General features: G+C 39.9%; 1 protein-coding gene across 1 annotated transcript in view; it reads right to left on the bottom strand.

Moving 5' to 3' along the window:
• LOC118818212 (zinc finger protein OZF-like) overlaps nucleotides 1-15,584 on the bottom strand; it is a 20,765-nt gene extending 5,181 nt beyond the window's left edge. Inside the window, exons 1-2 of the mRNA XM_036585409.1 lie at nucleotides 15,478-15,584; nucleotides 12,030-12,769 (exon numbers count right to left, since the gene is read on the bottom strand). Of these exons, the coding sequence (XP_036441302.1) occupies nucleotides 12,030-12,763 (734 nt within the window). The 5' untranslated portion in view covers nucleotides 12,764-12,769; nucleotides 15,478-15,584. The remainder of the gene's footprint in view (nucleotides 1-12,029; nucleotides 12,770-15,477) is intronic.
• Between the last annotated feature and the right edge of the window lie 908 nt (nucleotides 15,585-16,492).

Below are 16,492 nucleotides of genomic sequence, written 5' to 3'. Positions count from 1 at the left end.
TTGATGGACAATGTGTTGTGTAGGGTTCTGCATAGAACCAAAACAGGTTCTGATATGGTTGTCAAGCTTGTATATAACAGCAGAACAGTTTCTGGTGCTACCTAGAACCCTTTACAACACATTGTCCATCAATCTGAAGAACCACTGCACCATGCAAAGAACCCTTTAAGCATGAAATGGTTCTATATAGAACTCATGGTTCTAAATAAATAAAGCACCCCCTTTACTGAAGAACCCTTGAAGAACCATTTACAGCTCTGATATCTGTCCAGCCAGGCACTGTGGATTATCAATAACCAATAATCAGAAAGCCAGTGTGAGGAGCTAACATTAGCCCACTGAGCTAAGCCTGGGCGAGGGCTGCTGCGGAGCTGGAGTACATGTTCTAGACTCTGCGTTTCAGAAGGAGAACCCCTCTCCAAACCCCGGTCGGACAGTGAGGGAGGTCCAGAGTGGTCAGTCTACCTTTATGAGCGCAGCTCCTGTTTCTCTGCCTCCATCAGCAGCGCTGCTCCCCGCTGCAGCATCTTCTTCTCCTCCTCGCGGCGGATGGAGAACCTCACTTACAGAACTGGCGCCACCAGCTGGAAGAACCTTCCACGAACAGAGCTCAGCTTGTGTCCCAGACCTTTTCACCATCCACACTATGGAGGACCAGATTCGCCAAAATGAAAAATAAATCAAATTAAAATGACTTAGTTAATTAATATATGAATAATGATAAATCTAAAAATAAATAAATATACATAACAATTAATATATTAATAAATAAAATATTTTATAAATTAATATGTCTGCATTTATTTATGTCTATTCAGTCATTTCCCCCTCTCACTAATTTGTGTATTTATTTATTTATTTATATGTTTCTTTATTAACAATTTTTCTTTTTTCCTATTCATTTATTTTGCCCTGCGATGGACTGGCGACCTGTCCAGGGTGTATCCTGTCTTCCGCCCAATGACTGCTGGGACAGGCTCCAGCACCCCACCATGACCCAGAAGGATAAGCGGTTTAGGTGATGTGTGTGTGTTTATTCATTTATTTCCATAACTATTCATTTCTATATTTATTTATTTCTGTATATATTTTTCTGTACTTGGCCTTATGCTAATAAAGGGGCTGTCAGTCAATGATGTCACAGCGTCTTAATATTCCTATTGGTTGATCGATGTCAGATTCTGTGGATCAATTGTTCATGTCTCGCTCTATCAGCGGTAACTAAGGACCAGACAGCACAGTAACGGCTGCTAACAGACAGCAGACAGTCAGAGATCTGAGAGTCTCGGCTGATCTGTCTGAAAATGCAGGTCAGCATTATTCACTCTTCTGTTGGAGGCTGTGGGGACAGTTTGGTCCATTTAGCTGATCTGCTGAAAAAAGAATTAATAAATAAATAAATGAATACATAAATCAACAAATAAAGCGAACAATTGTTAAAAACATCGATACGGAAATAAAAAAATAAAAATGGCATTAATAAAACAAAATAAATTGAGAAATATATAACTACAGACAAAGAAAAATGTGTATAATTACAATCACAATAAGCAATATATACTTTATTTAGTTTTTTTTATTTATTGGTTAATTTACTGAGCCATTTATTTTTAGTTTTATTTAGTTTTCGATTTGGCAAATCTGGTCCTCCACACAATACGTGACTGCTGTTGAAAAGTGAAGGGATCTGTACTTTAACTAAGTAAAATTATTAAAATTAGCATTTAAATGAACACAAAAATAACATTTCTGGCCTTTAATGTGGTGATTTTGGGCTTTCCCTTCTCACTGAGAGTGAACTTCTCTAATATGTTCACTAAAATCATCCAGTAACACCATCATTACAGTGTCATTCGATTCATTTCCAGGCAATGCAATGTTACAGTAAATATTTTTCCCTATTAATTTATTTAATTAGGCAAAAAAGTTATTTTATTCGCAACCCTGCATTGTTTATTATGATATAATTAAGCAGTAGAACACAGAGGGAGTGTGTTATCGCGATATAACATCACGACTGTGATTTGGTCGCCGTAGATCATCACAGCCGTGATGTTATTGGCGACAGTTAAATAAATAAAGTAAAAAATTAAATAAATAACAGTTAATTTACTTGTACCCGCTTCTCCGGCCGACCTCGGTGGAAGCTTCTTTCACACTATGCTGCTCATGCAGAACAGATAAAGACTGAAAACAGCATTAAAATGATTCTCAGCACTAAATTCACCTCTAAACAGCAGGACTAAATCCCCCAACACACAACTCACACTTAAGCTTTAATGGTTGTGGTGGGTTTTCTTACTGCAGTTTCCACAACACTAGTTATTTCCTTCACAATCATACATACATCTTCTAAACCGCTTATCCTTCTGGGTCGCGGTGGGGTGCTGGAGCCTATCCCAGCTGTCATTGGGCGGAAGGCAGGATACACCCTGGACAGGTCGCCAGTCCATCGCAGGGCAGACAGACAGACAGACATACACACACTCACACCTAGGGGCAATTCAGCATGTCCAATCAGCCTGACTGCATGTCTTTGGACTGTGGGAGGAAACCGGAGTACCCGGAGGAAACCCACGCAGACACGGGGAGAACAGGCAAACTCCACACAGAAATGACCCTGGTCACCCGGCCGGAAATCGAACCCAGGCCATTCTGGCTGTGAGGCGACAGCGCTACCCACTGCGCCACCATGCCGCCCCTCCTTCACACTCATAAATTAAAAAAAGTTTAAGAAACCTTTTAAAATTAATTTTGTTTAACGGGTTGAAGAAAAAAAAACATACGTAAATACAGAATATAGGGGTTGAATAGTTGAATTTAGTTAAATCTAAGAACCTATCAGCAGTCTCATACGAATCGTATTTGTTTCTTTATTCACGTCAGATTTAGATTTCATGATCATGAATTTGAATGTGTCAGTTTTAACTCCAAGTTTAGAATTTTTGGACTCTTGTTTGACTGTTAATTGAATAAAAAGGTGGGACTAGGATGATTTTTCTTGTATCCTCCTGTAATGCAGTTATGGTTCATTTAGTGGGCATTTTTAACTGTAAACACACTGAGGATGCCACTGAATGGCCGTCTAACAGTTTAGAACCAAATACACAACACTGCAGGATTCTGCAGATCTTCCTCCTGAATCACCACAGAAAACCTTAAAAACCCAACCTTAAAAATCCAGATTCCATCTGGGTTTAGTCATATTTTAATAAGAGCATAGTTTTTCAAGAATGACACTGTTTTTTTAAGAGAACAGATAAGAAATGCTAAGAATTTATCTTACATTTTTCCAACTAAGAACTGCTACCAAAAATAAATAAATAAAATAATAATAATAAAGGTTTCTTTCGTAAGACACTTGGCTGTAGCCACACACCAGAGGTCGGCAATCCAAATGTTAAGAAGAGCCATTTTGTCCTTTCAACAAAAATCTAACCACCTTGGGAGCCACAACATTTTATGTCCATTTTACTATCTTGGCTGTAAATATGTCTCAGTATGTGCTGAAGTGCTAGTATAGACTAAAAAATATAATATAAAGAAAAAGCTCAGCTATAGCCGCTTTTCTCACATCTCCGGCAGGAAACTTTTCCAAACAGTAGAACAGTTTCTTGAAAAATGTCTCTCAACATTCGACTTTTTACGGGGCTGAAGTCGCTTCGCATTCACCAGCTTCTTGTTCGAATTTTCCCGTTCCACCTTAAAATGGTGCAGCAGTTACATTCTGGCACCTCAGGCACCATTTAAGGTGGAACGGGAAAATTTGAACAAGAAGGTGGCGAATGAGAAACTGACTGTGTTTAACAGTTTTTGTTGCAGATTAAACGGAAACCAGCTGGAGTGATTCTAAACACAAATAGGTCTGACTGATGGAGAATGTGCAGCATATGGTTCTGTATAGCACCAAAAGGGTTCTGCTGTTGCATACACACTTGACCTTGTAACAACAACATAACTGTATAGAACCATTTACAACACATTCTCCTACCATTTCTAGAAAAGCACACTGTATTATATTATGATATAATTTATCATGATAATGATATAAATTGTCATATTGCCCGACCCTAATGTCACACTTGTCAGACTTCTGTTCTGGCAGGTGCTTCAGCACTTAAATACAGGGTTTATTTTGTTTATTTTTAGGATCCCCATTAGCTGTTATTGTGATATTGTGACTGGGGTCCAGTCGACATAGGGTGATTAAAAAAAGATTCATCCGATTCCAAAGCGCCATATATTTACAACCGTGAGGCGCCACCGTGAGGAACCAATCACAATCCAATTGACAGAGGGGGTCATAGAATTTCTGACTGTCAGTCTGGCAGTGAAGCTCCAACAGCTCAGAGCGTTCGTCGCTGGTTCCACAACACTGGATGATCTCCGAAATCGCACTGAAAGAGCCGTGAGTGCAGCGACACCCAACATGCTCAATCCAGTATGGGATGAGTTTGACTATGGTGTTGATGTTGTCTGTACAGCTGGAGGAGGTTCAGACTGAGACCTTGTACAATTACATAATAAACTTTATGCTCATTTAAACCATTTACAGTTCTCTGCTTTGATCTGTAACGATTTACAAGCGAAATAAATCATTTTGAAATCGGATGAATCTTTTTGAATCATGCTGTATATCTAATTTAATAGGTCCATTCATCTCCAAATTATCAATGTCCGTCTTAAATCTCTCTCTTTGCCGTTTCATTAGCTACTAGCTAGGCAAGACCGTTGTCTGTGTTGCTATGGTGACCAGCAGTCTGCGCTGATCTTCAGGGTTAAAGGGTGAATTAGCAGTTCTACATTAACTCCAGCGTTTCAGATGGAGCCGCGTGTTGCCGACCCCTGCCCGAGGTCTAATAAAGCACTTGAAATTGACAGATGTTAAAATGCTTTTCTTCCCTTACATGAAATAAATCTTTCATTGTATCAAGAATGTGTTTTTGTTTGGCTGATTGGTCTTTAAAACAATACCACCGTGTTCAGCAACACTGCTGACACCACAAAATGAAATTATATAAACATCTCTGAACTTGTATTCATGTGAACAATCAGTTAATTTTTACTAATGTACATAAAAAGCAGAGTTAAAATTTAGGACACACTTAAAAAAGGTTCTTTAGTAAAGGCAATGGTTCTATGTAGATCTATTTAGTTCTACATAAAACCATTACATGCTTAAACGGTTCTTTGCATGGTGAAATGGTAGGAGAATGTGTTGTAAATGGTTCTTTACAGTTATGTTGTTGTTACAAGGTCAAGTGTGAATGCAATAGCAGAACCCTTTTGGTGCTATACAGAACCATAGGCAACACATTCTCCATCAGTCTGAAGATCCATTTCACCATGCAGAGAACCATTTAATCATGCAAAGGATTCTTTCAGTGTTTAAGGCTCTACATAGAACCATCTTCTTTACTAAAGAACGCTTGAAGAACCATCTTTAAGTGTGTAGAATGAGTTTTTACTAGGACCACCATAATAATGTTTATCCACAGAGAACTTTTCCTCCATGAGCTTTACAGACAGGTGATTAATAAAAACAAGGTGGGTTCAGTGACATTTTTATTACCGTTAATGTTCCGTAACAGCAATGAAAGAAAACAAATAGAACAAATTAAAAGTATTGATTAAAATAAACTGAGACAACAGCATCGATACAATTAAAAGATAAACACAAAAAGGTAGAATTTAAATTAAAGCTAAACTGAAGAGATACGTTTTTTACTGAAGGAGTTCAGAAGGTCAGAACCTGCAGATTTCAGATCATAAACAGACGGTCAGGAGCTTTAAGGTCATTTAGAGCTTTAAAAACCAGCAGCAGAGCTTTAAACTCTCTCTAACAGATCCAGGCGGTCAGTGCAGCGTGTAAACGGGGCGATATGAGCTCTCTGTGTTGGTGCTGTGAGGATCCGTGCTGCTGTGTTCTGTACGGGTTCTAGAGGATGGGCTGTTTTCTCCAGTAAGAAGATCATTATAGTGATCAACCCTGCCGAACAAACGCAGCAAAGAGTTTCTCTGCGTTGCTCTGAGAGAGAAAAGACATTAGCGATCTCAAATGAGTACAAACTACTTTGTTTTTCACAAAGCAGCTCCCTCCAAATTTTCGTACCAAGAAACAGTATTTCCGTTTTTTTCCACTTTATTGTACAACAATTGAGACACTGAGCTAAAAACATCTGACAGACTGCTGATAAGCCTGTCAGTCCCTATTTTTCAGAAGGAATGGAAATCTATGATTGCAGATCAACCCCATATCAGGTTTCGTGAGGCAACACATACAAAGAGACAAGCAAAGGCCCTAAAACTGAACCCTGGGGGACTCCAAACAAAAGATGTGGAGTTTTCAAGACGGTGGATTAGAACCTTGTGATCAACTGCACCCGAATTCGCACCAAGACCCTGAAAGACCAAAACAGAAGGATTCTGCGCATCAGCACAAAGGCCGAGGGCATTCACAACAGGGACTGATGCTGTCTCAGCATGACTGGAATTTCATTATTTGAAAACAACTTTCTCTAAAACTACTTTAAAAACGAAGTTTTAAAACAGCTGTAAAATAATTGAGCAAAACCCAGGCTACTCTTTTTTTAATGAAGGCTTCTCCATGGCAGTTTTAAAAGCATCTGGAAAAAAAAACTGTTTCACTGTTTAACTTCAGGAACCTCAAATGAGTAAAAACTACTTTTGTTTTTCACAAAGCAGCTTCCTCTGAATTTTAGTACCAAGAATCAGTATTTCAGTTTTTTCTTCACTTAATTGTAGAAATAACTGAGACATCGAGTGAGAAACATTCAACACACGGCTGGTAAGCTTGTCAGCAGAGTTTTGATCTTCACAAGGAATGGAAATGTATGATCACACATCATCCCCATATCCGGTTTCGTGAGGTAACATACAAAGAGAAAAGCAAAGGCCCTAAAACTGAACCCTGGGGGACTCCAAACAAGAAAGGTGCAGTTTTCATGACAATGGATTAGAATCTTGTGATCAACTGCCTCTGAATTTGCACCAAAATCCTGAAAGACCAAAACAAATGGATTCTGTGCATCAGGATAAAGTCTGAGGGCATTTACAACACAGTCTCAACACTCAACACAACGAAAAACTTGACAGGAATTTCATTATTTTAAAACAACTTTCTCTAAAACTACTTAAAAAAGGAAAGAGCTGTAAAACAACTTGCAGCAAAACCCAGGCTACTCTTTTTTAATAAAGGCTTCAACCAGGGCAGTTTTAAAAACATCTGGAAAAGCAACTGTTTCACTGTCAACAGTGAAAACATCATTTTGCGCACAATAACCATTTTAAAAAGTACAGGAACAGGGTGAAGATCACATCTTAGAGGTGGGCGATATGGCGAAAATATCGCAATAATACGATATGTACTTTTTCAGACATCTGATCACCTGGAAACTGAGAAAGAAGTACCAGCAGTGCTGCATTGTAAAAATACTATAAACTGTGAAGACAACAATTTCTATTCAAAATTTGGCCCAAAATCCTGTTAAACTGGACTAATTTTGCTCTCTTTACAATGCAACATGCAGCTGGTCAGCGTCTACAAGTACTGATGATGTGTGATATGTTCAGAAAAGCACACTGCATTATATTATGATATAATTTATCATGATAATGATATAAATTGTCATATTGCCCGACCCTAATGTCACACTTGTCAGACTTCTGTTCTGGCAGGTGCTTCAGCACTTAAATACAGGGTTTATTTTGTTTATTTTTAGGATCCCTATTAGCTGTTATTGTGATATTGTGACTGGAGTCCAGTCGACATAGGGTGATTAAAAAAAGATTCATCAGATTCCAAAGCGCCATATATTTACAACCGTGAGGTGCCACCGTGAGGAACCAATCACAATCCAATTGACAGAGGGGGTCATAGAGTTTCTGACTGTCAGTCTGGCAGTGAACCTCCAACAGCTCAGAGCGTTCGTCGCTGGTTCCACAACACTGGATGATCTCCGAAATCGCACTGAAAAAGCCACGAGTGCAGCGACACCCGACATGCTCAATCCAGTATGGGATGAATCTGACTATGGCGTTGATGTTGTCTGTACAGCTGGAGGAGGTTCAGACTGAGACCTTGTACAATTACATAATAAACTTAATGCTCATTTAAACCATTTACAGTTCACTGCATTGATCTGTAATGATTTACAAGTGAAATTAATCATTTTGAAATCGGATGAATCTTGTTGAATCACCCTGTATACCTGATTTAGCTCATTAGATGATTAGCAAGGCCTGGAGGGAACCCAGTCTGACATGCTAGTCATATGCGGAACAGTTTAATCTGTCTACAAACACTTTAATCCCCTGATAACCGATAACAGAGAAAGACAGGACCACTGTAAACACTGTTGTAGTAAGTAGGCTGTGGGGTTTCTCTACTGAGCCGTCTGATAACACCAAAAATAGACCCAAAAGTCTGCCTGAAAAAGTACCTGTGTGTTTCCCTTCAAATACCAGAGTCATGAAATTCGGCAGTTATATTTGGCTTCACACCATTTCTCCATCGACTCCAACGTTCACTGTGAACACAAACAGTAGCATCAATGGACGAGTTCCAAGCTGTGATTTACTTTTTACTGTGTCGGGTTTTAAATGGGCCTGTTAAAATTATTACATAATCTCCTACACTCTTAAAAAAGATGGTTCTTCAGGCGTTCTTTACTAAAGAAAATGGTTCTATATAGAACCATGAACTCTCAAAGAACCTACTGCATGATTACAGGGTTCTCTGCATGGTGAAATGGTTCTTCACGGTTCTATAGGTCACCAAAAAGCGTTCTTCTGTTGTTACGATGTCATATAAAAAACAGATTCTCCATTAATCTGAAGAACCCTTTCATGATGCAAAGAACCACTTAATCATGCAAAGGGTTTTTGAGTGTTCATGGCTCTATATAGAACCCCTGAAGAACCGTCTTTTTTAAGAGGGTTTAATCAACATTTTTTACTTTGTTTCTCAATATTTCTATGAACTGTGTTCCAAAGCCAAAGCTGCAGCCGGGGCAGTGCAGGTCCTCGGTAGGACTGTCCTATGAAGACTCCTCCTTAGCAGCCTGTTGGTCACACAAATGGATCAGTCCTAACGAGGCTGCATGGTTGCGTCACCAGAGCGGCGCGACACTTATGAGGGAACAGGTGAGAGAAAATGGAGCCGCTGCATTGAGTTTGTTGCTTTTTCATTTCTTCACAGAAATATAGAGATGATCTTATGTATTCCGATAAATTACATATAAACAAATACTTCTAAATAAAATACGATATACGGACGAATGCTTTAATTAATCAGTGACTTCACACTTTATAAGGCAAAAAAGATGAATTCAAGGACGTGAACAACTTTTAAAACAAGCTCTGCTCGTTTTACGAAAGTGTTCCAGGCAGCTGAGACGGCCGTTCTTGGTGTTCTTGATGAAATGAGTTTGAAAAAATGTGTAAAACTCACAAAACAAAATACATCCAACGTATTCAGCCATGTTTGTAGAGGACTTTTATTAGAATCCACTGTGTGCTCTGCCTTATTAATGCAACGGGCTTCATATACACGTGGCTGCTGATTGCGCAACAACACCTCTGACACCCATCAACCTGGAAACCGTAGCAAAACGGTGCACAACGTTTTGAGATTGAACGCGCCCCAGGTCAACCTGCAGCTAATAAAAAGTGAAACTCAGTTGTAAATTGTTGTATTAACTACTTACCGTTGTTAGGTTTACTAATTTCTGCCCCTGCGTGCATCATTACCACAGACCACAGACCACAGTAAGTCTAAACAGTCAGATATAAGAAACAAATCTGATTTTGATTCCTGCAGTGTAAACAAAGCATTGACAGCTGGGGATCTAGATAGATAATCCATTTAATCTGTCACTTTAGGCTCATCCTTTAACAGTTGCATACAACAGACAAACAAATAAAATATTAAACTGGCAGCGAATCGCCTGCTAAAATTTCACGATCATGACTAACGTGAGAAGTCCAGTGACGACTGCGTTTTACCGATGAGTGTTTTGCACCATTACCAGCTCCATCCATGTTCCAGCTTGGCACAACTACAATAAGGGTGACCAAAGTCAAAAGGGTACTCAGGTATGGTCCAGTTCACTTAGCAGTGGAAAGGACAAAACACGCGATCATAGAGGTGGGCGATATGGCAACAGCACAATACTTCAAGAAATGTTCACGATAAGCGATATGTCACGGTATTTATTTTTTCAGACGTGATCATTTGGAACAGAGAAAAAAAAGAACCAATAGTGCTACATTACACTACATTACACTATCAAAAATACTGCGCTGCAGAACATTTTAAACGACAAAACATTCCTTACTAATTAAAAACTAATTACTTTGTTCTTTTATTCATATCAGTCACTGTTTTATGCATTTGGTGCTCCTTTTCTGTTATTACTATTATAGACTCCGCCTCTCTGGGATGCTTTATCTATACCCAATCATGTTACTGACCTGTTGCCAATTAACCTCCAGGTGTTTTTTTTAACATTACACAACTTTACCAGTCTTTTGTTTCCCCCGTCCCGACTTTTTTGGAATCTGTGGTTGGCATCAAATTCAAAATGGGCAAATATTTTTCTATAAACAGTAACATTTCTCAGTTTCAACATCTGATATGTTGTCTTTGTACTATTTTCAATTAAATATAGGGTTTACAAGATTTGCATATCACTACATTCTGTTTTTGTTTACTTTTTGCACAGCGTGCGGAAATGGGGTTGTATTTGTTGGATTCTTTTTTTAAATTGTTCTATTTTTGATTAGATTTTTACTTTCCCTTCTCTGTTTATTTACCTTTCTCTGTTTTTCATTTATCTTTCTCTTTTGCTTTTACTGCAAAGCATTTTGAGCTGCATTTAATGTATGAAAGGTGCAATATAAATAAAAACTTTATTACTATTATTATTACTATTATTATTATTATTATTATTATTATTAAAGGGGACTAATTTTGTACTCTTTATAATGACACAGGCAGCTGGGTCAGTGTTCTACATACTGACATCATGCTCGATATGTTCAAACAAGCATACTGTGAAATAATTTATCACAATAACGATATATATTGTCATATTGCCCAGCCCTACGTGATCATCTACCGTCCTGCACTGCCCGGTGGAAAAACACCATTAGATGATGATGATTCCAAAAAGTGTCATGAACGAGTTCCCTCCTCCGTCTTGGGCTACGTTCACATTACCAGGCTGAAGTGTCACAAATCTGATTTTTTGCCCTAATGTGACTCAGATCTGATGTTTTCAGAGCTGTGTGGACACAAATCTGATCTTCTCAAATCCGACCTGAGCCACTTTCATATGTGGTCCTAAATCGGATACGTATCCGATTCGTGGCCATGTGACTTAATGTGACGCTCAGATCGGAATTCATGTGTTTTTTCCACTGCGCCATCATTCAGCGTTACCATGGCAACAGCGCCGAACAGAAGTTAAAGCCTGTAAACGGCGGAAAAGCAGCTCATCTCACCTTTTTCTCCTTCGTCTCGCTCTAATAATGAAGCTGAGAGCTGATCAGAGTTAATGATCTTCTCAGCGAAGCTCGTTCTGCTCGTTAGTTTGTGCTGATGATGCTCGTGATTCATTCACGTGACGTTACTGAGTAGGATGAGCTCATGAGGGTCATTTCAGGACGCCGGTTCGTCACATTAACGACAGATTTGAGTCACTTACCTAAACGAGTGTGAACCATCCTGTCAGAGAGATCGGATTTGAGCAGAAAATCGGATTTGAGCAACGAGGCTTGTAATGTGAACGTAGCTTTAATGCACTTGCAGCGTTTGAACGCCTGGAGTTTCGCCCACACTCTGAGCAATAATACGGTTTCTCTCCTGTGTGAACGCGCTGATGCGACTCCAGACCCCCCCCCATTATGAACAGTCATACGGCTCCTCTCCTGTGTGGATGCACTGGTGTCTCTGGAGGCTACTCTTCAGAGTAAAACTCTTCCCGCAGTCCGAACAGCGATACAGCCTCTCCGTCTTGTGACTGCGCAGATGTAGTTTGAGATTGCTATGCTGTATGAAGCTCTTCCCGCAGTACGAGCAGTAATACGGTCTCTCTCCCGTGTGAATGCGCTGGTGTCTCTGGAGGCTGCTCCTCAGGCTGAAGCTCTTCCCACACTCCGAGCAGATGTAGGGCTTCTCTCCGGTGTGGACGCGCTCGTGCTTTCTGAGGGTGCCTCTCTGCCTAAAACTCATCCCACAGAACACGCAGTCGTACGGCTTCTCCCCCGTGTGGATGCGCTGGTGCTCTTTTAAACTTATCTGCTGATTAAAACTCTTCCCGCATTCCGAGCACTGATACGGTTTCTCTCCCGTGTGAACGCGCTGGTGTATCTGGAGGTGGTTCAGAGTGATGAAACCCTTCCCGCACTCCGAGCAGAGATACGGCCTCTCTCCCGTGTGAATGCGCCGGTGCGTCTGGAGGTTACCCAGTTTAGTGAAGTTCTTACCGCACTCTGAGCAGTGGTAAAATATATCCATGTCCGGATCTTTCTGAGTTCGTCTGGAAGGCGTTTCGGCGCAGAGAGCGTCGGAGGGCGCTTGCTGAGAACTGCAGCTCTCTCCGAAGTCGATGTTCTCAACTTTAATGTCTTCTGTCTTCAGCAGCGTCACATAATCTTCCTTGGAGGCTTCTCCTGAGGTGTCTGCGGAGGTGAGCCATGTAGGGAAGTGGACGGGGGAGGAGTCGTAACAGGACGCCATTCTTTTCTGGATAATAGAAAAAACGAAATACTGTGAAATGCATCAAAAGTATAAGAAAAATAGCTGAAAATTGTTCCTACACTGCAAAAAAATGACATCTTGGCAAGTATTGGGTACTATTTGGGTGGTGGATCATTCTCAGCACTGCAGTAACACTGACGTGGTGGTGGTGTGTTAGTGTGCGTTGTGCTGGTCTGAGTGGATCAGACACAGCAGTGCTGCTGGAGTTTTTAAACACCTCAGTGTCACTGCTGGACTGAGAATGGTCCACCAACCAAAAATAACCAGCCAACAGCGTCCTGTGGGCAGCGTCCTGTGACCACTGATGAAGGACTAGAGGATGACCAACACAAACTGTGCAGCAGCAGATGAGCTATCGTCTCTGACTTTACATCTACAAGGTGGACCGACAAGGTAGGAGTGTCTAATAGAGTGGACAGTGAGCGTCAGTGTTACTGCAGTGCTGAGAATGATCCACCACCCAAATAGTACCTGCTCTGTGAGGGTCCATGGCGGTCCTGACCACTGAAGAACAGGGTAAAAGGGGGCTAACAAAGTATCAGAGAAACAGATGGACTACAGTCTGTAACTGTAGAACTACAAAGTGCACCTATATAGTAAGTGGAGCTGATAAAATGGACAATGAGCGTAGAAACAAAGAGGTGGTCATTATATATATATATATATATTTTTTTTTCCTCCTGTTTGGCTTGTCTTGTTTTTCACTTACTTTGTCTGTCTCATATACTGTCTGTTGTTAATATTAATAAAAATAATAATAAATAAATAAATAGTATAAAAAATAAAAGATAAAGAAAATCTAGAAAATACTAACATTTTAAAGTTCAGCTGTTCTACATATCTTGTTTTTTTTTATTTGATCTGTGTCATTGTCGTATATCATTTTAAACTGATATGTAAAGATTCTTGTATTACTGTTAAGCTTTATCACCTGTCTGAAGCTCTTTGAGCTGCTGCTGGCATAAAAGTGCTCTATAAATAAAGAAATTCTTCTTTTTATTATTATTATTATTATTATTATTATCAGTATAATGTTGATTAAGATCATTTGAGACCTAAACATCAAACCAGAGCTTTGTGCCTCTATGTGTGATGCTAATATGTAAAGACGTATGATGTGGTGTGAAAAACTCAACCTGAAGCCTCTGACCTTTAAATGGTCATTTCAGGCTTTATAAGGCGACTTGCTGCAGCGCTGCTCACCATATTTTAGCCTGTTTTTATTTTCTCACTCACTAATTAATTTCATTTCAGTTTTAACAAAAAAATATTATATACTGCAGCTTAACGCTTGTTGTGCTGATGTGAAATTGCAGACAATCTTATACAGAATCAAACAAAGCTTTTTTCTTTTATAGAGAACAGCATAAATGACAGTAGCGCTTCCTATGACCCAGCTTCAACTTGCCTTACCACAGAAAATATAACACAGTGCTGGATTCACTATGGAGACTGTAGAAATTCTTATGCAGACGGTGGAAAGACACTCCATTCTTCAAGGAGCGCTCCACCAATATATCTAAATTATAGATTTCTCCATAACGCAGTGTGTGAGGTGTAATCAGAGTGATTCAGAGTGGTTTGGTGTGAAACGGTTCAGATGTCTTTACAGTGGTGGTGATAGGAACCAGGGGTCGCCATGACTACAACACAAATATAGACATTTTATTTACTATCCAGAACCACCAGTGAACCTACACGAGTCTTTATGGAATGATGATGATGGAAAACAGTGAAAAATCTGCAGTAAGACATTTTTATTTACAAAGGCATTTCACAACAAACCACTCGGAATAACTTTTTTTATGTACACTTTTTAAATATCGGTGGAGTTTCCCCCTTTACAATGACATCCTTTTATTATTTTCTCAAGAAAGATCTTTATTATTTAGCCTATCATTATCATGTCCCTTTTTACAGAAAATCTGTAAAATGATGTGTTAATAAATATCAGCCTAAAGGCTTTTATTTTGAAATGCCTTTTCTTAAATGTAATTGTGGCACTGAGTGCAGTACGGAAATATTTTATTTAGAAAGGTCTCTCATTAAATGTTATGGCGGTTCACTGCTTTTATTATTTACTTTTTTGTTTGATTTTTTTTTATTATGTATTATTTTTTCTAAATATTACACTTTTATCATTGCACTGAATTTACCTTTGTGGCACCTTTAAGTGAAAGGTGCATTATAAATAAAACGCATTATTATTATTATTATTATTATGTTTTCTCTGGGGACTATTTTGCCTCACAAGGCCCTGCATGTATCCCTCCACCATGAACTTAGTGCTAAAAATCTTCCCTAAAATATAACAAGCCGTCAGGCAGCGTATTCATACTCGTTTTATGTAACATCTTTCTCTGAAGGACTGACTTTGTTTACATCTTAACAACTTAATTATGCGGAAATGTTGAAAAATCGACGAGGAAGTTGGTTTCCCATTCGAATTTTCCCGTTCCACCTTAAGTGGAGCAGCAGCTGCGCTCCGGCGCCTGAGGCCAGAGTGTAAGACTGCACCATTTAAGGTGGAACGGGAAAATTCGAACAAGAAGCTAATAAGATGAGCTAAGCTACCTGGCCGAAAAGGCCAGGTGCGGCTCCTGTGTTACTTTATGGCTCCTCACGCTTTAAAAATCGGACCATTTTGCGGAGAAGAATGAAAAACACGGTGCAAACAGTCTCAGTTAACGAACCTTCAGCAGCGCAGCTCCGGTTTCTCCATCAACACTGACCGCCGTAGCGAACCGAGCGCAGCGGGACCTTCTTCTCCTCCTTCTTAGCGTTGGGGAACCGCAGTTACAGACTTAGCGCCACCACTCGGACTGCAGGGTTCTCTACACCATAGATATACAGACCGAGATGCCGCGTTGGGTCCAGCCAGGCACGTCAACGGAGCCGCCATTTTAGGGGCGGTCAACATCGCGCTGGACTGCATTCAGTACCATTACAGAGCGGCAGTTTAAGAAAGATACTGTCCAAAATTACACTATTTCAGGAATATTACACTCAGAAAGAGGGACAGGATTATATAACGGAGGGAACGCAGTGATCCACACTCATGTCTGTGTGATGTTTGTGTAGATATGGCCGTGTGGTTGGTGAAGCACAGAGAACCTGTTGATGTGATTGTTTTATATTAAGCCTATTTCACCTAATAGTCTATTCAGGTGATCTTAACTTTATGTAGTAGTTATTTATTTACGATGATGGCTAATACGTGTAGTAATAGCATTCCTTAATCCGTTCCACCTTAAATGGTGCAGCTTCAGGCACCAGAAAGTGACTGCTGCGCTGTTTAAGGTGGAACAGGAAAACTCAAACAAGAAGCTGGCGAATAGGAAGCCAACTTTAGCTTCATCCTGTGTATAAAGATTAGAAGTGATTCACACGCTGATGGATTTGCTGATGTGTCTGATTGTGTTTCTCGTGCTACACTCGGTTTTTAACGTCAGGTACAGACTGAATACTTTTCTGCTGGTCCGGACGGCTAATTATCATGATCAGTTATTAAAGTAATAAAAGCTACCGAGAGCAGATCCGTGCAGCCTGGATTAATCTGTGTCTGAGGATTATAACTAAACAGATTTGGTGAAAATCGCTGATTTAATCCTGAGACTCTTCGTCTCTCAATACAAGTGAATCTGTTCACAAGCGGATCTGGACCTCTCCAACATGGCGGACGCGCAGACGTATCGCCTCAGATAGAGA

The sequence above is a fragment of the Colossoma macropomum genome, unplaced genomic scaffold, assembly GCF_904425465.1.
Source record: "Colossoma macropomum unplaced genomic scaffold, Colossoma_macropomum, whole genome shotgun sequence".
Taxonomy (NCBI): Eukaryota; Metazoa; Chordata; class Actinopteri; order Characiformes; family Serrasalmidae; genus Colossoma; species Colossoma macropomum.
Note: the sequence above shows the minus strand (reverse complement) of the source record. Positions and strands in the feature narration are given on the sequence as shown.